Below are 22264 nucleotides of genomic sequence, written 5' to 3'. Positions count from 1 at the left end.
CCTCTGCTTGTGCATAAGGTCCAAAGTGTTACTCTTCAGATTCAGCCCCAAGCTTCCCAAACCTTTATTTACACAACGCAATCCTCAAAATCAAGGGAAACAGCATCACTTTTAAATCACCAAATCCTACACGTGGAAGACCAGTCAATTTATGCTCCAAACCGGCATTTTTGCGCTACAAAACCACACTTATACATTGCAAGGTTTATGCTTTTAAAGCTCAAACTCATTTAGAGGGCCCGGAGTGCCATTTTGAAGGTCCCAAGTTGGATGTGGGGCGCTCACAATGCCACCAGTGCCACCCACTGCCCAGACAAAGGCTGAGAAGGGCTGCTGGAAGTCCCTGGGGCGGTTTTGGGGTGTGCTGAGGGCTGTATTTACTCTCCTCCCCAATGTTTTATGGGGGCCAACCTCCTGCAAGGTTCTGGAGCCTTGGGGATGCCCCTTCCAACCATTTCAGGAGGGGATCATCCCAAACACTGGGGCTCTCCAGTGCAGTCCTGCAGCCTCTAGGGGCATCCCGCAGTCCCTCACTGGTTAATAAAAGCAGGTTCGAGGTTCTTGTCGCTTCCCTCCTGCAGTGCCTCAGGTTCTGTCCTGTCCCGGGCACAGTATCCCGTTCGTATCCCACACGGGAACGGGACGCGGCCGCCATCAATGGCTCCACCCCACTCAGGCAGCAGAGAGGGCGTGGCTCCACCTCCGCCTCAAAATGAATGACAGCTCCATTAACCAATGGCGCAGCGCGAACAGGAGGCGGGCTTCGCCGGACAGCCAATAGCAGCGGGAGGCCGGCGGGCAGCGCAGAGCGGCTAACGGCATTGCGATGACGGACGGCTCCAGCAGCCAATGAGCGGCGGAGAGCGGCGCGGCCAGCCAATGAGGCGGGGGTGCGGCGGGGCGGGGCGGGGCGGGGCCGGGGCCGGGCGGTGAGGCGGGGCTTGGCCGAGGCGCGGCGGATGGCGGCGGGCGGTGAGGCTCCCGCGGTGCGGCCGCGCTGCTCGCTCGGCTGAGCGAGACCGCGGGCTCGGCCACCCCCGCTTCCCCTCCCTCGGTACCTCCTGAACGGGCCCGCCAAGCGCTGGGATTCGCACTGCCCCGCAGGCAGCACGGCTCTCCCCTTGTTCCTCTGTATTCTCTCCACCCCTCCGCGCTGCGCCCGCCCCCAGCAGAGCCCAAGTCAACAAAAGCTCCAGGGTCCGCTCGTGGCGTTGTGGGCTCCCCGTTCGCTCCTGCTCTGCACTCACCAGCCCAGAGCCCACCCGAGCTCCGCTGTTCCGAGCCCTCCAGCGGGGGTCCTCTTTCCCGAGGGCATCCTGTGTATCTCTGGGGGTGCCCTCTGTGTCCCTGGGGTGCCCCTCCCTGCCCAGGGTGCCCTCCGTGTCTCTGGGGTGCCCTCAGTGTCTCTGGGGGTACTCTCTGTGTCCCTGGGGTGGCCTCTGTGTCTCTGGGGTGCCCTCTGTATCTCTGGGGGTGCCCTCTGTATTTCTGGGGGTGCCCTCCGTATCTCTGAGGGTGCCCTCTGTGTCCCTGGGGTGGCCTCTGTGTCCCTGGGGTGCCCTCCGTGTCTCTGGGGGTGCCCTCTGTGTCCCTGGGGTGCCCTCTGTGTCCCTGGGGTGCCCTCTGTGTCTCTGGGGGTGCCCTCTGTGTCCCTTGGGCGCCCCTGCCTGCCCAGGTGCCCTCTGTGTCCCTGGGGTGCCCTCTGTGTCTCTGGGGGTGCCCTCTGTGTCCCTGGGGTGCCCCTGCCTGCCCAGGTGCCCTCTGTGTCCCTGGGGTGCCCCTGCCTGCCCTGGTGCGCTCTGCCCGCAGAGCCCCTGGTGCCATGGGCGAGCCGCGGTACCTGCAGGCCGAGTGCGCTTTCCGGCCCGGGGCGCACACGGTGCGGGTGACCCTGAGCCGCAGCACGCTGCGGGTGGAGGTGGAGGCTCACGGCACCAGCGACCTGTGGAGGGGAGAGTTCGATGCCGCCTGTGAGTGCCGGAGGGATCCTGGGGGCTGAGGGGATCTCCCACGGCTGCCACTGACCGAAACATCTCCCTGCTCCTCGCAGTTATCGAGGACCTGACCCGCAAAACGGGGAATTTCAAGCAGTTTGGCATTTTCTGCAGCATGCTGGAGTCGGCACTGACACAGGTGTGGCTGTGCTGCTCTCCCACACGGTGTTTTGGGGGTACCTGGGCTGGGGTGTGTGTTGGACTGAACCCTCCAGCTTCTCAAACTTTCTGCAGAGCAGCGACTCTGTCAGCCTGGAGCTCCTCACCTTCACCGACCTGGAGACCCTGCACAGTCGGAAAGTGGGAGCAATCAGCCGGCCTCCCCCTTCCACCTCTTCCCCCCTCAACACCAAGCGCTACCTCATCCTGGTCTACTCTGTGGAGTTCGATAGGTGACAAGGGACACCAGGCAGGAGTCACGGGGGAGTGACTCCAGCCTCACCCCCTGCTCGTGTTCTCCTCCAGGATCCATTACCCGCTGCCACTGCCCTACGCGGGGCGGCCGGACCTTGTGGCACTGGTGCGGGAGCTGCAGGAGCAGCTGGGCCAGCTCCGGGCCTGGCGCCTGGAGGAGACCCAGCACTTGCGGGATGCGTGAGTGGGGCTGGTGACACCAGGATGGGGTTGGGGGTTCCTGTCTCTCAGGGTGAGGAAGAACCCCCAGACCACCCCCTGCCATTCCTCCCAGGCTGTGGAAGGCGCTGGAGGAGAAGAGGGCAGCAGAGCGCCGGCACCAGTGCGAGTACCGGCAGCTGGCTGCAGAGGTGGGCTGGGAGGGGTGGGAGTTGCTCTGGGAAAGGACGGGGGCTGCCAGATGCACAGTAAGCCTTTCTTCCCCCCTCGAAGCTGGCCCAGGCAAAGGCGTCAGAGCAGAAGCTGCAGCTGCGGGTGAAGAACCTGACAGCTGAACTGGCCTCCTGCAGGAGAGGGTGAGGCTGGGGTGAACCCTACAGGAGGACCCTCACCACCGTGGGGTGTCCCCCTGTCCCCCCATGATGGTACTGGTCCTCTTGGCAGCCGCCAGAAATCTGCCAGCCCGGCCCCACGTGCCCGGGAGCGACGCTCGGCATCCCTGGAGAGCCACAGGAGCAGCCGGGGCCACCCCTCGCCAAAGTCCCTGTCACCTGCAGGTGTGGGACACTTGGGAGCACACACCCAGGAGTGGAGACAGGACATGGCTCGCTCCCTCCTCACCCTGATCCCCTCCTCTGCCTCCCCTGCCAGGCTCCCGCCCACCACGCTTCGACCCCACTGCCTTTGTCAGGGCCCGGCAGCACCGGCAGAAGGAAGCTGAGCTCAGAAAGTAAGCGGTGCTGAGAGCTCGTCACCATCCCTCCCTGGTACTCGGAGGTCTCCTCCTCCCTCGAGCCCCATCTTCCCCCTGACCACCATCTCCCTTGGGTGCAGCCAGCGGCGTGGAGTGGCTTCTGGCAGCAGCAGCCCAGCGAGGAGCCACCAGCGCAGCTCGTCTGGTGAGTGGGGGCAGGAGGAGGGCTGGGGGTGCACCCACTGCGTGCTGGGGCTCCTTCCTCAGCTTCCCCCACCCCCATTTCTCCCTGCAGCTGACAGCTCCCGGAGCTGGCGCCTGGGAGGGAGCCCTGGCAGCAAAGGCCATGAGCGCCCCGAGCCCGTGCCCTGCAGGTAATGCTGGGGTAGGGCAGGATGCTTGGGAATCCCTTCCAGCACCCTTTAATCACCCCCCTTGGGCAGGGACAGGAGAGTGACCCGTACACGGAGACCCCTGAGCACCTCGCTCTGCAATGGCCCCTCTGTGGTGAGTGGCTGCCCCTCTGGGGCTCCCCCGCCCCTCTTCATCCCAAAGCAAGGGGACCAGAAGGTCACTGGTGACCCCAACCTCCCCCCAGGTGCCTCGCCCAGCTGCCGGCCACAAGCTGCCGGTGCGCAGGACTGCTGGCAAGCACCCTGGTAAAGGTGAGGCCCTACCTGAGCCCCTAGATAGTTGAGGGATACCCCAATCCAGACCTTTGTTAACCCTTTTTTCCTGCACTGACCTCCCCAGAGAACCGCTCCAAGGAGCCCTCAGCTGAACTGGCTGAGATCGATGCCCGGCTGCAGGCTCTGCAGGAGTACATGGACAGCCTGAACACCTGCATGTGACCCCCCTCCAGGGACACACACCCTCTCCCTGTGTCCTCTGGAGTTTTGGTACAAATGTCCCCACAAATAAACCCTTCTTTGGCCCCAGAGCCAAGTGTCCTTCTTGGGATGGGGCGAGGTCAGTGTCCCCAGGGGGGGACACAGTGTTGGGGCTGGGGGCACCAGGGACATCGCAAGATGGTGACAGTACCAGTGCTTGGGGACATGGGGAATACAACCCAGGCCACCAATTTAATCCCCTGGGCTACCAGTAAACTCAAATGTGACACCAGCACCCATGTCACCCTACTCTGTCCAGCTCCTGCAACACTTCTGCCCTCACAGTGCTGGCCAAGCTCCCCACTATAGCTCTGACACCACCACAGCTTTATTCAGTTCCATGTCACATAAAACAGCGGCATTTGGGGACAATGGTGACAAGCCAGCACCAGGCTGCAGTTCAGGGATGGTGGCAGCTGGCCAGGGGAGCACGCAGGTCCTGGGGCACCAGGCTGGCGGTCTCTGTGCCAAAACCACTGTTTGGTGTCACTGTGGCTACACTGGTGACGATGCCACCGTGGTGAGGAGGTCTTCAGGGTCAGTGCGGGGTGCTGCAAACACGACTCGATGTCACCACAACTCAAGCCTCAGCAGGATGCTGCACTGACGACCCTGCCGCGGCAGATACAAGTGGCGATGCCGAGGACAGCAGTGCTGGTGCCAGCCGCAGCGGGGCTGCCGAACGCGGTGCCGGTCAGAGCTGCCCGCGGATGTCGGGCAGGAGCTGACACGCCGTGACGATGTCGATGGTGTCCGCCACGGCGCACAGGTCGCGGCGGGCCAGGCGCAGGCAGTGCGCGGCCGCAGCCGCGGTCACCTGCGCCCGGCCCAGCGCTCCCTCCAGCCCGCCCAGGCTGCGGGCGGCGCCGCCGTAGCTCTGCCGGAGGGCGCTGCCCACCGCCGCCCGCAGCCGCGCCGAGCCCTCCCGCAGCCGCTGCTGCAGCAGCGAGGGGCCGCCCGCCCACACGGCCGCCGGCTCCTCCGCCAGCACCGGCGGCGTCTTCGGCCTCTGCTGCTCCTCCTCCTCCTCCTCCTCCTCTTCCGTCTCGGAGGCTTCGCCCGGCACCTTCAGCCCGGCTGCGGGGGCCTCCCCGCCCGTCTCCACCAGCAGCTCTGGCTCCGAGTCGCTCTCGGAGGCTTCGCCCGGCACCACCCGGGGAGGGCGGGGGGCGGCCATGGCCTGGGGGGGCACGGGCGGCGTCAGGGCCGGCACCGGGAGCGGCACCGGGGGGACCCGGCCTCGACCCTGCGGAGCCGCTCCCCATCCCCCGCGCTCTGACCCGCTGAGCGATCCCGGGGGCTCCAGAGCCCCGCGGTGACCCCGAATCCCTCGGTGACCCCGAATCCCCCGGTAACCCCACATCCCCCGGTGACCCCACATCCCCCGGTGACCCCGAATACCCCGGTAACCCCGAATACCCCGGTGACCCCACATCCCCCGGTGACCCCACATCCCCCGGTGACCCCACATCTCCCCGGTGACCCCGAATCCCCCGGTGACCCCACATCCCCGCGGTGACCCCACATCCCCCGGTGACCCCGAATCCCTCGGTGACCCCACATCCCCCCGGTGACCCCGAATCCCTCGATGACCCCGAATCCCCCGGTGACCCCGAATCCCCCGGTGACCCCACATCCCCCGGTGACCCCGAATCCCTCGGTGACCCCACATGCCCCCGGTGACCCCGAATCCCCCGGTGACCCCACATCCCCCGGGTCCCCCCGGGTCTCTCCCACCTCCGGCCCGCAGCGCCGCGGGTCACATGACGCGCTGCCCACGTGACGCACCCGGAAGTGGCGGCTCCCGCAGGCCCAGGCGCGCAAACAACGCGCGATAAAGAGAGAAACCAGATTTCATATAATATAAATGCGTAATATCACACCATGGGGCTTCATAACCTAAAGCTGGAATTGCACAATTAACTCCAATATGCTAATGGAGCAGAACTTACCAAAGTGAGAGCCCTCGTGACCATTTTGGTTCATCTTGGGTGCAGCCCTGGCTGGGCTCTGGTACTGCCCAAGGTGGATCCATGAGGAGATTGTTTAATAAATCCCTGCTTTATTCTTTAGCTCTGTCCAGCCTCTGCTCTAGGCCAGCCTTCTCAAGGCATCACCCTCTAGACCAATTTTTAAATGTTCCTCTGGTGTTCCCAGCAGTGCTCTGAAGGTGGCAGTGCATAACTGGTACTTCTAGTATTTTCTCAGTGCATTTCTCTGGTATTTCTGACTCAGATTCCTGTGATTCTGAAGATTTGGGTGTTTTGGTTAATGCACTCAACGTATATCTGCATTTTACCAGATAACTCAGTTTTTCTTTACAATTTTTCATTATATTAATGGACATGATATCATTTTATCTTTACAGTCTTACACACTGTGGGCTATCTAGTTCTTTCAACTGAGTTTTTCCTAGTATTTCTTACATTTCTTATAACTTTATTCTGGTTCATTTGGAAACAAATCACTTGGAACCCAAATAAATCCTCTATCTCTAGTGTGTGCTTTGTGGTATTTTGTAATTGGACAGAAAAATTCAAATTGCGGGGGACAGGTGGTTGGTTATTGGGTTAAAAGTAAAAATTACTTAGGTGTCATTTCTTAATTGGATATTTTAGCCTTAAAAGACCTTGTAGAAAAAGATGGTTAGCCATTTTTTGGCTTGGCAGTAGAATGCTGTAGAAATCGGGACTTGCAAGACTGTAGATAGTCTTACAGATAAGAAATAATATAATAATAGATAAGAAATAATAAACATCTGAGTCTGAACACCAAATACCATCCTGAGCGCTTCAACCGCGACCTTGGCAGAGGCAGAAAAGAAGTTAAAAATCGACAGAAAAAGAGGTGGTTCTTTGTACAAGTCAATTAATACTGTTCTAAGAGCTATTCTGTGAAAAATAAGTTAAAAATCAAGAGGAGGAGATGTGGTTCTTGATACAGTTGAATTAATACTGTTTCAAGAGCTTTTCTGTGAAAAAGAAATTAAAGCGTTGACAGAAGGAGAGGTGGTACAAGTGAATTGATACTGTACGAAGAACTTTCCTGTGGAGAAAAAAAAGTTAAAAATTGCCAGAAGGAGGGTTGGTTCTTGGTACAGGTGGATTGATCCCGTTCTCAGAGCTTTTCTGTGGCTGCCCAGGCTGTTGGTGGGTAGGTCAGGCATGCAGATCACTCTGCCAGGCTATATTTACCCTGCCACCAGGCCATACATAGCCACTCTCACTCAGCCTCAACAAATCAGTGCTCTGTGAAAGTGCTAAAGGATCTTAATTAAACCTGGAATTGCAAAAATACAATAGAATGGTCTGTCTGTATCTGGAGACTTCATAGCCATGGTAAGTGATTGTATTTTCTCTGTCTTTTAGAACAGAAAAGGCTTCTGTTGTTTAATCTGAAATTTGGATTAAAAGCTTTTTCTCTGTTTTCTAATAATAGCAGTGTAATTAAAAGTTCAGTGTTTATATTTTGCCTCAAGGCATAATAGGATATACATATATTTATACATGCATACATATATTTTTTATTATTGTCTTGCCTACATACAGTAATTTTGCATAAAAGGAACCCAGATTTGCCTAGCCCATAGAAAGATGAGGAAAACAGACAAAGAAACAACATTGCCCTGTTTATTAAAAAAAACAATATTGCACCATTGATTGGACAATTACCTTCCTACTGTTTCAAATGCTTTGACATGCTGATCAGTATATTTTCTATATCAGAAAACACCAGGAATAACTGAAAAATAATGAATGTGTGTTGTGATTGCTGTACTCTCATGTGGTCTTTTGTTCCCCACAGCCATGGGTGTGTTTTCTGTACTTGCTCTGCCATTGCTTCTCTTGGGGATCAGTGGAATTATTTATATTTACCAGTCAGTCAGGTGGCTGCTGTCCAAGTCAGCGGTGCAGAACAAGGTGGTGGTGATCACAGATGCCATCTCTGGACTAGGCAAGGGTGAGTTGTCTCCTTTTTCTCAGAAGCAGCCAGATGTAGGAATGTGCTCCCTGTTGATGGAGTAAACAAGTTACTTTTTGTCTCCTTAAAAAGGAAAAAAACCCAGAAGTTTCTCTCCTCAATTTGGTTAAAAGACATCTCATAGGACCTTGGGGACTTCACCTCAAACTTAAGGATAGCCAATTGGACAGAAGCCAAAAGGTTCCACCTGAGAAAAGAAGAGAACAAAAGAATTAAATTACTTTTGTGAAGTTTTTTAGCAGGAGCAAGAACCTCTTGCCCTCGTTAGGTTTTTCTCTGTAAAGAGCTTTTTTATTTTGCCTTTTATTAAAACTTTTCTGTTTACAACCCTGTCACAGGAGCCATCCTGCTACTTTTATGCCATCTGAGGTAGCTGAGCTATCAAGGGTAATAATAATAATGCTTATAAATAAGATCATCACATAAGCTCTCAGAAATAATGTTTATTTCTGAGAACTTATGAGACTGGCTCCAAGAGATGAGTATTAGCCAGAGAGCGACCCTCTGGGTGGTAAACTTGCACACATTGCCTTGGATACTTTCAGAACTGGCTGGATGAAGCAGGAGTTAATAAATATATTTATAAACAAATCCTATGGTTTTGAAGTGTATCTTTTTAGCCTCAGCCATGGGAACTGTTGGTACAGGAGTAGGAGCTGCAGAGCTTTGTGTTTATTTGATTCAATGGAAGGAGAGGTTTTGGAAGAACACAGAGTGTTATTTTTAGCATGTTGCTACTGTAAGATCTCATTTCACAGGCTGTCAGTGCAGGGTGGCTGCATGAACAGGTGTCACCTTACTTTTTACATGTTCCTTTATATATATATATAATATAATTATATTTATACTATATTATATATTATATTACATTATATATGTTGTATATTGAATTATGCTACATTTATTATATTATATTACATTATTAATATAATATAATATAATATAACATTATATTACATTATATATAATATTATATTATATTACATTATATATAATATAATATTATATATATTACATTGCATTACATTCCATTACAGTGTATATATTGAATATTATAATATTATAATATTGCATTACATTACATTATTATATATAAATATACCTATGACCAGTATCCCATAGGTTGACCAGGATGTTATTTGCAGGCTTGAATGAGTCCAAATAATGCAAAATTAACTTTCCACTCTGGCATATGTGCTGGCCATCCATTCCAAGCTTTAAAATTCCAGCTGTGTGGCCAGCTGCTGTGGGTGTGGGCTCTAAGGAAACCACCAAATTCTTTTCCTACATGCCAGAATTTCTGGACTAAAGGGGATATTCATCAAAGTTAAAAAAGAGAAACAAATCTGTGATGATTGAAGATGTTTTCAGTGGTTTGTGATTGTTATTGAAACCTAGTTCCTGTTTCTTCTGAGTGCTGGAACTCAAAAAAGTTCAGGGAAGTTCTAGAGAACATCATTGGTTTCTCTTTTCACCTTGATTGCTGTCCACATTGGAGTTTTTTTCTCATTTTTTTTCACAAGATTGCCTCAACTGTTGTTTATAGGGAAAATGTTGCTATAATTGTTCTGGCAAATACTCTTTTGGGCATTAAATTAAGAATCCTTCTATGTTAGAAAAAAAAATAATAAAATTACTGTTGTAAATAATGAAAAAGATTACTTAAATAAAATCTTCCAGCTGCACAGGTTTGCAAAACTACAAGGGTGGATCCATAAATATTTCCATACAGATATTAAGAGTCTAACATAGTCATTTAAGAAATCTAAAATGGGTAGACTAGTATAACTGGATTTCCTGTGGGTGCTGAAATCTGGAGGAAATATTTCCTAGAGAACAGCAAGCCACAGCACTGGGGTTGTTCTGTTGCCCATTCAACACAGGCATTATCCCATTGCATTAAATTTAATTTTAATTTATTTCTCATCTATGTACTATCACAAATCAATGCTTTCTTTTTTCTCATATTATTTAAAATTAAAGAATTTTAAAGCAGGGATTTAACACCCTTTGCAAAATCAGCATCCCATTTCAAGCAAAATAATCAAAATCAATTTTCCACTATTGTAATTATTTTTTTAATGTCTTTCTCTCCTAGAATGTTCTCGTGTGTTTCATGCAGGAGGAGCAAGGCTTGTGTTGTGTGGCAGGACGTGGGAAAAGTTGGAAGCCTTGTATGATGCTTTAATTAGTGTGACAGACCCCAGCACGGTAGGTGTTCATAGCCTGGGATAAGCCCTGCTCAGGGACAGAATGGAATTTTAATTCCAGTAAAACAATGGAATTTTAATTCCAGCAAAACAATGTCCAAGAAACACGATTTGCTCTCAGTGATGGCTTTGGTCACCCAGGTACCAACAGCAAACACATCCAGAGAGACATGATGCCAAAATCCTGCTCTAATCCTGTGGAGCATATCCTGGGTTCTGCACAAGCCACCAGCTGGAAATCCTCAGCAGAGGAACTTGCCTGATAAATTGGATAAAATAGATTCAAATGTTTCCTTTAATGGCAGGAAGTGCTGTCAGTTTTTCATATCATTTGTTTGCTCAAGGAGTGGGAGATAGGTCTAAAGATCAAATTCATTTTGAGCTTCTTCATAATTTGGGGGAAAGTCTCAGGTATTTCACTCCACCCAGAGCCACCCCTGCCATGGCAGGGACACCTCCCACTGTCCCAGCTCCTCCCAGCCCTGTCCAGCCTGGCTTGGGCACTGCCAGGGATCCAGGAGCAGCCCCAGATTCTCTGGGTACCCTGTGCCAGGGCATCCCCACCCTCCCAAGGAGGAATTCCCCCTAATATCTAATTTAGCCATTCGCTGTGTCAGTGGGAAGGCATTCCCTGTGTCCTGTCCTTCCATCCCTTTGTCCAAAGTCCCTCTCCAGCTTTCCTGGAGCCCCTTCAGGCCCTGGAAGCAGCATTAAAATCTCCCAGAGCCTTCTCCAGGCTGAACAACCCCGGCTCTCATTGCTGAACTATCTTCTTTTTACAGTGAGATGATCTTAAAATCCTAAATTTATGTGAGAATGACAAAAACACTTCCAAGTATCAAGGTAAATTCATTTACAAGACAAGGAAATAGAAATAGAAATACAATTACAGATACAGTTTGTATATAATAAATATTCATTCAGACTGACTGAAATGAGGTTTTTGTTCACCAGACATATGCACCAAAGCTGATTCTTCTGGATATCACAGACATAAGCTGCATTCGAGATGTTGCCAAGGAAATCCTGAACTGCTATGGCTGTGTGGATATACTGATCAACAATGCAAGCATGAAGGTGAAAGGAGCAGTGCAGAGCATTTCACTGGAACTTGATAAAAAGATCATGGATGCCAACTATTTTGGACCTATCACATTAACCAAAGGTATTTTTTTTTTTTTTTTTTTTTTTCTGTTACCACTTAAAGCACATTGGCAATTAAATGGGTTAACACTGGAACCAACTCTGCATGTGGAATTCAGGTGAGGTCTAGAAGACAATTACCAGTTATTGGATTTTGTGATACTTTTTCTTGCAGTATTGAGACAACCTTTAGTGAATTTGTGCTATTTACACTTCAGCTGTTGCTCCTTTTCACTAAATACACCTTTACTTATGTGTCTCTTTCTTGTCTTTCTCTTTTTGCAGCCATTCTCCCCAACATGATCTCAAGGAGAACTGGCCAAATTGTTCTAATTAATAGCATCCAAGGGAAAATAGGAATTCCATTTCGTGCAGCTTGTAAGTCACACATTGCAAAAGCATTCATTCTAATGCAAAAGTTGTGAGGAGACCATGACACTCATCATAGGTTATTAAAAGTGCTAATTTGCATCCAAATTTGGCATTGCTACAGCATTTGGCTGAAATTTTTTCCAATTGGAAATAGTTAAAATGCTACCTTAGAAATGTGACTGCTGCCTAGGGGACTTGGGAGTTTTTACAATGCCCCAGCCAATATTTATTAGCATAAAGAAATAGAAATAGAAATAGAAATAGAAATAGAAATAGAAATAGCATGATATGAAGCTGCCAGAAGAAGGAATGTCAAAATGAGTGCATGGAGAAGCATCTCTCTATTCCCAGAGCCCACCTAGAAATGCACAGGTTGATTTTCCCTGTAAACTGAGGCAAATAAAAGTGATTGAGCACTTTGCAACTCTGCTGCACTGAGCATACAGTTCTGTTTGTTGGTCAAGATTCACACACTGTCATCTTATTCCTACTGTTCTCAATAAAAAGGCTCTAAAAGCAGATAAAGAAGTGTTCACTTTAGCATTGAAAGCTGCTGCAGGGCAAAGTGCTAATTAGTTTACAAAGCATGAGGAGCACTGCATTCCAGCAGTGCATGTGTCCCACTGCATTTTATGGATGTGTTACAAACTGCAGAAACAGGTGTGAGGACTCATCTCAGGGACAATTCCACCACCAAAGACATTTTTGAGCTGTCAGGATAACAGAATTGTTATTTCCTAACCCAGGATGTGCAGTTTCTGACTGGGAAATGCAGAATGTGCTCTTTGACATGGCCAAGAGACTGCATGCACAGATGTCCTATACAGATAATTTCTTATTATTCTTATTATTTCTTATTATTCTTATTGCTTGTTTTAAAGATGTCATACGATAATTTCACTGTCTGAAATAATTCTTTTGCATTTTGGTTAATCATTCTGTGCTCATTTTCCCAAACACTGGTGTTTTATTATACACCTGCTTCCATGAAATCATATCTCTAAACATTCATATGTGTGTTTTTTACTTTTAGATGCTGCTTCCAAGCATGCTGCTGTAGGCTTTTTTGATTGTCTTAGAGCTGAAATGGAAGAATTTGATATTTCTGTCAGCACTGTGAGTCCAACCTTCATCTGTTCATACCATCGCCAGCCAGCACCTGGCAACTGGGAGGCATCTATTTGGAAATGTAAGTCTGGGTGGATGAAGGTGAGGCACATAAAGCAGGAGGGAGGCTTTTCCAGGGTTAAAAAAAAAAAAAAGAAAAATAATGGAAATGACAGAAAGGATGAACGGGCATGAGGAGCAAAAGAAAAGAGATATTGGAGAGGTAATATTAGCCAGGTGAAAAGAGAAGGAATGTGAAATGAGACAATGTTAACATAAATAAAAAAGAAAATAAATGTATCAGCGCTTCAGGAATGGAGGGGGAGGAGAGCACAAAAGGTCCAAAAGGACAATTCCACTGCACTCAGATTTCTCCTACCCTTAGGGACTGTAAGAATTTTACCTCAATTATGAAAAGATCTTGGCCACATATTGATGAGGAGAATGGAGTGGGGAAGGCATTGAAAGTACATAGAAATGAAACTGCTTTGACTGATTCACTAGCTGTGTGCCTTTGTGCCTGCCTGCCTGCCTTCCTGCCTGTCTGTAGCTCTCACTCCTCTCTCATTTAGTCTTTTTCAGGAAGGTGTCCTATGGTGTGCACCCCGTGGAGGTGGCAGAGGAGGTCCTTGCCACGGTGAGCAGGAAGAAGCAGGAGGTGCTTATGGCCAATCCCATCCCCAGAGCAGCAGTTTACATCAGAACATTCTTCCCCGAGCTGTTTTTTGCCATTGTTGCCTCAGGGATTAGGGAAAAGCTGAAGACAGAAGAGGAAAATTAATTTTGTTCAGTTATTTTCCTTGCTTTTGACTTGGGAAAAAAAAAAGGTTTCTGTTTTGAATGTCAGTGACTTGTGCTGCTTTCTATGAGTAGAATAACACCACTATTATTGACACACACAATCATCTATAAAGCTTCTACTCTTCTGCTTTTAGGGATTATCCAATGTGCCACTGGAACCAAACTGCTCTTGCTGCTACAAATCCCATTGCTCACATAACTTCCAGCACCAGCTCACTTCTATACTGCGAAAAATGCCAATCACTTGGTTTTTAAAATTTTAAAAGTTTAATAATAATAAAATGGTTATAAAAATAGTAATACAATTAGAGTAATAAAGTTTAGAGTTAGGACAATTACAAGACAATAAAAAGCAAAGAATTACGGACATCCGGATGCTCTTGGACACTAAATTGTGAAAAGCATGACTTGTGAACAAAGGAATCACCTTTAAAACAATACACTTGTTGCATATTCATATATCCTTCATGGTTATGCATACATTCTATTTAAAACAAGAAACTCTGTTGTATGTCAACTGTTTCCTTTAATCCCCTGGCGTCTTCGAGTCTGAGCAAGGCCTGAAGAAATTAGTTTATTCTGATGAGAAAACCATAAATTCCTCTCCTTTGGAAGATTTAGGTGTTCCTCGAAGCAAGTATCTCATTCCTAAAAATAACAAAAAAAACCCTTCCCCCCCAACATACATAGTCTTTATTTTAACTACTGAAATCTTCATTTTAACTACAAAAGCACAACTAATCAATATCATGTAATACATATAGTAACTATCTGCATAGAGCCATATAATATGCATTGTTCACATATACCTCATTCATAACACAATCACCAAACATGAAAGGAGTTCTGGGGGCAAAGGAACATCTGTCATCTTGCAGGGACTTGAACCTTACACCAGTATCCCATCAAGAACGTTTCTAAAAACAGATTTTTTTTTAAATCTAGAAAGCAGAAGACAGTGATATCTTAATTAATGATTTTCAAATTCCTAAAATGTTCTGCAGAGAAGGCAGGACTGAACTGCTCTCTATGCCTGCTGGAGTAAGACAGTGTGCTAAAATTGCTGCCAAGGAGATTTACAGGCACAGCATTTTCTGCTAAGAATAGTTAAGCACAAAGGAGAGATTGCCACAGAAATTTTCAAATGCCTGTCTTCAGAAGCTTTAAAGAAGAGATTAATGAAACATCTGTAAAAAAGCAATGTAGCTTTAGTTTATCCTGCCTAAAAGAAAAGAAGGATTAGATGACCTTTTAAATGGGTCACACTTTTCTCTAATTCAGTGGCTTTTTCTCATCTTGAAGATGAGGTTTCTCCACTGGTATTTTAGACATAATATTTTTTTTTTTCCCTCTGGGGAAATCTATTATTTAATATGAAGTTTTCTATTTCATTTCTTGTTCTCTGTTTCTCTCTCTCACCTGTGGATAATATATTGCACATAAAAATATTATGATAAGAAAAATAAATATTAAGACAAGTTCAGGATAACAGGAATTGCATCCCAGAGGTGCCAATTTCTCTCATTAGCTTCCAGTGGTAACCAGGACTGCTGTAGATCTGTGCCTGAAATTTACTGAGATGCCATATTCATCAAAATTGATTGGATCTAATGAATCAGAATAAAAATGCTGCTGGTTTTCCTCTGCTTTCAAATAATGTGGTTCCAGGATGTACTGGGTGTCAAAAGTTAAAATAAGAGGCAGAATATAAAATTGTGGCTTTCAAATAGGGCTAAGAAATCTTGCATTTCATCAGGTGAATTTATTTACCAGATATCCAGCAGAAAACATGCAGCTTCTTGAATAGTTTGCATGAGAAAGACACACAGTTTGAAATTTAAGAATGGATCTGGGTGGATTCTTACTGCACAATAACGTAAAAAGCCCTTGCCCACCCACAGCACTTTATATGCATGCAAACCTGTGTAAGAAACAATCCTGAGGAAACAGCATATGGCAGAGACTGTCAGGCTGTGTTAGTAACATGCAGGCTAAGAAAAAAAACAAGGCACTTGCATAAATTGGATTTTTCAAAGGACTTGGAGGCATCAACCAAGTATGTTCCTGGACGAGGTGGAAATTCTTCCATGACATCCAGGAACAGCATGAGATGGGTAAAAATCTATTGTAAAGAAGAGTTAGGGTTGACAAAAAGCAGAAAGTCAGATGGAATCAGAAATAATTCCTCTGTTGGTGAAGATGTCAGAAACATATCCATCCCAAAGAAATGAGTGAATCGAGGGGAAGGAATCAAGATCTTGTGTTTTGGTCAAGGGATTGAGACTGCTCCTAACAGAGTGGGCACCAAACTCTAGGAACTGCTTTGTTCCCCTGCTGGACTGCAGGTGGCAGTTTCAGAGCACTGGAAAGGATAAAAACAGACTTTTCTAAAGATTACAGAGCAAACCTTACTGCTATCTGCAGCCACCTGGTAGGATGGTGTAGGGAATATGGAGCCAGATTCTTATCAAATATGCACAGAAGAAAGAAAAAGGTAGTGGGCACCAACTGGAACAAATGACATTCTGGTTTGATTCAAGAAATTGTTTTTACACTTGCAGCAGGGAAGCTTTGGGACCTGTTGCCAATGAGGTCAGGAAATCTCATTTCTTGAATATATTCAATACATGCACAAAAACTCTCCTCTCTTACCACCAATGATTTTCTTAATGATGCTTCTCTGTTATCAGCTCCACCTTATCCCTGGCCATAACCTGACCTGTTACAGTTCCTGCTGGCATAACAAGCTCAAACTCTATTTATTGCCTGAATAAAGATATATGGGGACTTTTCCAAAGCCCAGAGCTGCTCAGGAGACTGTGTAAGACCTGTGCCACCCATTGTTTCCCAAGGGGCTCAATAACAGGAGTAATCACCCAAGTGAAGGAAATCTGGTGTCCAACCAAGCAGGCCCACGGCTCAGTTCCATGAGGAAGCTCCATGTTCCTGATCTGTGATGATTGCAATCATTCCCACCTCCCCATCTTTAATCTGATTATAGATTCTTCATGTATAAATGTATACATCAAATTCTGATTCTTTCTGACTCTGTTCCCAGAATGATTCCTGGTTCCATAGATGAGTTGTGTGCTGTCCACAACCAGGTATTTTTCAGATTTCAGTTTGCCTCCTTATCAATCTTCCCAATTTTATTTTGCCTTCTTATTTTAAGTAAGTGTTTCCACTGAAACCTGTTCCCTCTACCAGCCTTCATTTCACAGCAAATCCACTGTGTGTGTGTGATGAAACTCTTGAACCATAAGTTGAGGTCCACAGATTTTCTTGGAGAGACTGAACCTTCCACCACAAAAAATTATCCAAGCTGTGCACCACATGCTTTATTTGCTGCCCTGCTTCTCATGGGTTTTGGTTTCAGGATGGAATTTTTTACTTTTTAATAAAGAATCAGGGTGGAGTGATGCTCTAAAATTCTAAGAAACTCATATATTCTCTATCACCATTAGAAACTGCTTAAAAACTAGACCTGGGGGGAAGCTGTGTCACTGTTGTTATCTGAACCGAGCCACCTGAATCTTCTTTTCCAATACCAAGACTTCCTTGAAACATCCAGGAAATACAATTTCTTTATTAAGAAAAATAAACAATGCTACACATTGATACATTTTATTCATTAGCACTGCTTTGTTTGGATCTAGGATTATGATTTACAGAATGCTTGGAGATCAGGTTCAGCTTTACAGGACTGAAATCGTGGCCAGGTGACGCAGACTTCTCAAGGCGTGTGTGGGGTCGTCTGTGGTGTTTTGGAAAGAGTTCACATACACATTGCAAACCTTCTCTGGAGCTGTGTGCTCAGGAAACCTGTACTGAATCCTAAAGCTCCTTTCCAGCTTTTTCCTTTTGTGCTTGAATTCCAAGATAGTTTTTGTGTATTTGTTGATAGTGGTGACAGCTGCAGCCATGCAGCAAGCGAAGGAGGTCCACGCAAGGCTGAAAACAAAAAAAAGAAAAATTAGCAGAAATTAGCAGGGCATTTTCATATTCAAGTCCTTCTATTTTAATTTTGAAAACACCTCTTATGTTTGATTGTGTTGCAAGGGAAAGATGAACAGGCTAGGTGAAGGAGAAATACTCTTGATCAATGACCATTTACAGGTCTTGTTGCAATATCTACATTTAGCAAACCTGTTTAATGAAACCCGACCTCCAATTTCTCTATTTAAGCTCTATTTAAGCTTTACTTCTCTATTAACCTTAGAGCTTAATATCAGAAAGTAGTTTATTAAAAAAAAAAAAAGAGGAATGCATAAAAAGTTAAAAGGTGCAGTTATTATGACTATAAATCTCACAGGGGACACTGAGAAAAATGTGAGGTACCCAAATGTGTTAAAAAGAGCTATTACATATCTCAGGAAAGCAGGTTCAGAGCATTGAAATGCATTCCTGAGGAAATGCATGGTGTGGTAAACAGAGAAAAAAGGACATCAACTCTGAAATGTTAAAACAGAATTTAAAAAAAATATTTAAAAATACAGTTTGTTAAAAATGTGTGAAATTAAAAGCAGCATGTAAAAATATGGCCACATGAGCATGAATTGGAAGGTTCAGGTGGGGTCAGGTTCTCCCAGGGAACAGTGATGACACCTGGTTACTGAGCTGCATCCTCAGAAGTGAAATTAGTTAAAGGCATTGCTTATAAATTAGACATAATTCAAATATAAACCAGTCAGTACCCATAGGACCAGCCATAATCCCAAGTGTGAGGTCTCCAGTCCTCAGGACCAAGATTTACAGTCATTTGAAATACAGTCGTGTACATCATGTGAGCAACCATGCCCAGAAGACCTAAAAAATACAATGTTATAGTAATATCAGTTATTTAGTCTTTGGCAACCAACCTGACAACGAAACAAAAAATGAGCAAATTAAAACAATTAAGTTAAAGATAGCAAAAGCCACAAATATAACATTTGAAATAGACGACATTAAGAAATGCTTAAGTGAAAATAATATTTTCCCATGTAATTTTGCTTCACTTTGTGAAATGGGGATGCTTAACTGTACCTGCTAACACGGTGACCACTGCAGAGAAGGCGTTGATCTTCAGCCCATCAATGACAGAGCTGTAGTAGCATATTTCTACTGACATGAGAATGTTCCCAGTCAGGAGCAAAACCACGTAGAGAAGCTCTGCTACAATAGACAGCCATAAAACCCCTGGAAACCAAATCAACAGCACTGATATTATCAGCAATCATTCCAGAATTGCACCATTTCCTTCTTCATTTGTATTGTTCATGCAAAGTTAAGCAGAAACACAAGGGCTGTGAGGATGCTGTGATAGTGAGAATATCTGTGGAGGACTCCAGTGTCAATGGACACCCCAAATTATAATTATTGGAAAAGCAGTTGCATGTTTCTCCTACACACTCAGAAGGTGGGACAGTGTGGTTTTATACTCTGTAGCTACCCTAAAATCACCATGAACCAAAGTTGATATAAAAAGAACCAAAGTTAATATAAAAGCTTTGGCAATATAAAAAGAACTGTTGCTGTCACGGTTCTGAGTGCAGAGAGGAGCAGCTAACAAACAGCCTGGAGGCCATGCACACACCTACACTGCCTGTGGGTCCAGTCATTCAATAAAATCTTCCCCACAGACTTAACTTTGAACCAAACAGCATCTTGATTGTTTTTGGACAGAGAAGCCTTCATGAGCCCAGACAGCCTCCAGGTTTCGCTGAGATTCATTTCCCTAGTAATCTGCTAATTCCCCTCTTTTTGGAGATCTGGTAATTACATCTTATGCAAGAAATTAATCCTCCCATTAAAGTCTCTCAGCCTGCTGTCTGACCTTTAGCGTGCTGATGTCCCACAGCCAGGAGCAGGAGGCCTCCTTGTGTCCAAATTTGCTGTAGCAAGATCTGGCAAATGGTCTTCCCCAAACTTTTTAAAAACCAAATGTGTCCTGAGACACATTGTAGATTCAAGCAGTGATTTCACGTGAAGATGTGCACAAACAATCATAATTTAAAAATTGAAACACTGCTGGGACACATCCTTGATTACCAGACACAACCAAGGGCAGGAGGCAGCATTTGTGTGGTGTGTAACTCAAATTCTGGCTTGGACAATTGATTCATGGGCCATTTAGACATGAAATTCTTGGGCCAAGTTATGTGTGGGTGTTCTTGGACATGGTTTTTTTCTCCAGAAAATCTATCTCTGTAAAAAATTATGATTTTCATCAGGAACTCCAGATGCTGCATTGCCCAACAGTTCTGGCTGCTCCAGCTGTAAGAGTTTGCATCTGAACATTTTTGGCCAGTGAGGCTTTGTAAGAAATGCACTGAACAGGGATCAGCCCTGTGTGTGAGAGCCAGGGGGGAGAAATTCGGGGAGGCTGAGCCTGCTGCACCCTGAGTTTGGCTCACACACCATGTGCAGAACACAAACCTGTTCTGGGCAGGGTTTCCACACAGCAATGTTTTATAAGAATATTGGAAATATTCCATAATTAGAATTCTAATTATTTATTAAGAATTCATTTTTCTTTATTAAGAATTATTGAATATTCTTTGAAAGAAGAGAATGGAAACGTCTCCTCACAGCTCTGAGTAAGGCACAGGGATGCAGATTCCACCAAGGCTGGTTTGGTGCACAGCAGAGCTCCCTCAATCCCCTCAGCACACAAACCTCCTGGTGGATGTTCACACACTGCCACAGAATTCCTGGCTGCAAATATGGAAGTATGAGGAGACAGAGGGCAAAAATACACAAATTTGGACTTCCAGCACCCATATTCAAATTTCAAAAGCCATTCATATTCTAGTGGTGTGTCTTCAGAAAGGCATGCATTGATATTATAAGTCATATAACCTTAATTTTGGAGTTGGAAAACTAAATAAAGAAGAAAAAATACTCTTTATGATTAAAGCGAGCATTTTTGAAATGGATTAATTTTATTTAATGCAGAATACTTATATTGGAAAGTGTGATCAGGAAAGTTTTGACTACAGACAAAAAATATACATGTCTACCTCGATCAGAAGCTGGAGTCAGACTGATAAAGCTTCTACATGTCTCACCTAAAAAAACAAAAAAATAAATCAAATTCAGGATTATTTTGGATTTTGTAATTATCTAAAGAAATAGATTAATAGAAAGAAGAAAATGCAGAATCTATCATACAGGCAGAAAGTGAGAAGATGGGGAGAGGCTGTTTTTAGTGTACACAGAGACCCTGGCACATCAACCTTCTCCTGGGGTTTGAGCAGAGTCCTCACAAGGTGGAACCTGCCTGGAAGACTTGGAGAAAGGCTGTGAATTCATTTCCATGGGGAGGTGGCTGTGAGAGCCAGGAGAGGAGAATTCCTCTGCAGAAGTGGCAGCCTGGGAGAAATCTCCTGTTAGGGCAGAGCTGCTCTCCTCACGGCTGCTGCTCACACAAATTCCCCCTAAGCTTCATTCCAATTTCTTCCTGTAAGCTTTGATTTTCAAACCCACATGAACTCCTGCCCCCCACACAGATGCTGTGAACAAAGCTCTCGGAATTAAATCTCTGATCTCAACATGCTGGGTGGTTTTTTTCCAGCTCCTAACTGCACCAAATCAGAAAACATGAGTTTCCAAAAATGAGGTTCCAAAGCAGATGCTCAAATTACACAAGCCTGGTGCCCAGAGCATGGGTAAAAAGTGGCTTTTGGACACGTAATTTGCTCTGATCTTTGACATTTTCCCCTTGAAACTGCACAACTTACAAGAACTTCTGGTAGAACTGGACTTCAGGACAGCTGACAGTGAAAATATTTGTATTTTATGGCATAGGTGACAGCTGCTTTGATTTCTCTGAAGTTCTGTTCTACCTGTTGCTTTCAAACTGATTAGGACAATCAAAGGAAAAACTTAATGTTGATCTGGTTTTACAAGAAATGCTCGAATTCTTGAATCAGCAATTCCCTTATACAAAAATACAAAATTTACTAGAAAGTTTCTGTAATGGCAAGCTAATAATTTCATATAAATATGAAAACTATTTCAATGATTTCCTTCTAATAATATTTACATATGCAGAGTGAGCCCAAATTAAATGCCACCTCTTATGGCTAGTAAGTCTCCATGTCATGTTTTAGCAGGATTAAATATTCCTCTTCTGCTTTGATTTATGCAAGATGAGATCACATTAAGAAAGTAGAAATATTTGTGCCCAAGAGGAAATCCAGGAAGTAATTTAGATCCCAAATATATATTAGTGCAAATGATTAAAAAAATAAAAATAAAATCAGTTTTTGTTTTTTATGTTGCCATAGGGGATCGGAAGGAATTATTTAAAGCAAGTATGCTTATTTTTGTCCGAAGGAATAAAACCACTGGAAAAATTAAATGCTTTCTTGTTAATGTCATTTGACTTGCTGTTACGGTGTGTGGAATAAAAACCAAATAATCTTTATGTGAAACAGAACCTGCCAGCTAAATCAAAGCCACAACCTGTCACCCTAATGTCCTTAGAATTTATTAGGAATTTATTAGGAATAAATT

At 45.6% G+C, this 22264-nt stretch overlaps 4 protein-coding genes across 5 annotated transcripts in view; 2 read left to right on the top strand and 2 right to left on the bottom strand.

The window, feature by feature from the left end:
- The first annotated feature begins 931 nt into the window (after positions 1-931).
- On the top strand, positions 932-4201 carry CCDC61 (coiled-coil domain containing 61). Of its 2 annotated transcripts, none has more exons than XM_085556533.1 (14): positions 932-972; positions 1810-1970; positions 2051-2133; positions 2229-2386; positions 2460-2588; positions 2683-2758; positions 2841-2923; positions 3012-3124; positions 3219-3297; positions 3402-3466; positions 3557-3635; positions 3705-3768; positions 3860-3926; positions 4015-4201. In XM_085556533.1, exons 2-14 carry the CDS (start codon positions 1823-1825, stop codon positions 4110-4112), a joined length of 1242 nt encoding a protein of 413 aa, XP_085412659.1. In that variant the 5' UTR covers positions 932-972; positions 1810-1822; the 3' UTR covers positions 4113-4201. The 2 variants fall into 2 exon arrangements, with proteins under 2 accessions (XP_085412659.1, XP_085412658.1); XM_085556532.1 differs by having other exon boundaries at positions 932-1616; positions 1676-1970.
- Positions 4202-4461: 260 nt separating this feature from the next.
- Positions 4462-6029, bottom strand: BLOC1S3 (biogenesis of lysosomal organelles complex 1 subunit 3). The gene is made up of 2 exons (XM_021538696.4): positions 5889-6029; positions 4462-5331 (listed from the first exon to the last, which is right to left on the bottom strand). Exon 2 carries the CDS (start codon positions 5326-5328, stop codon positions 4846-4848), a length of 483 nt encoding a protein of 160 aa, XP_021394371.1. The 5' UTR covers positions 5329-5331; positions 5889-6029; the 3' UTR covers positions 4462-4845.
- Positions 6030-6640: 611 nt separating this feature from the next.
- DHRS7C (dehydrogenase/reductase 7C) lies at positions 6641-14132 on the top strand. Its single transcript, XM_021538698.3, has 7 exons — positions 6641-7489; positions 7956-8111; positions 10231-10343; positions 11297-11507; positions 11771-11863; positions 12891-13046; positions 13537-14132. The coding sequence occupies exons 2-7, from the start codon at positions 7958-7960 to the stop codon at positions 13743-13745; spliced, it is 936 nt and encodes a 311-aa protein (XP_021394373.1). The 5' UTR covers positions 6641-7489; positions 7956-7957; the 3' UTR covers positions 13746-14132.
- A 119-nt stretch (positions 14133-14251) lies between these two features.
- Positions 14252-22264, bottom strand: part of LOC110474896 (germ cell-specific gene 1-like protein) — an 18820-nt gene continuing 10807 nt past the window's right edge. Inside the window, exons 2-5 of the mRNA XM_021538690.4 lie at positions 20767-20814; positions 18791-18943; positions 18460-18571; positions 14252-17716 (exon numbers count right to left, since the gene is read on the bottom strand). Of these exons, the coding sequence (XP_021394365.1) occupies positions 17461-17716; positions 18460-18571; positions 18791-18943; positions 20767-20814 (569 nt within the window). The 3' untranslated portion in view covers positions 14252-17460. The remainder of the gene's footprint in view (positions 17717-18459; positions 18572-18790; positions 18944-20766; positions 20815-22264) is intronic.

Source organism: Lonchura striata, chromosome 18 (assembly GCF_050655825.1).
Source record: "Lonchura striata isolate lonStrDom1 chromosome 18, ASM5065582v1, whole genome shotgun sequence".
Lineage (NCBI taxonomy): Eukaryota > Metazoa > Chordata > Aves > Passeriformes > Estrildidae > Lonchura > Lonchura striata.
This window is presented reverse-complemented; position numbering and strand designations above follow the sequence as displayed.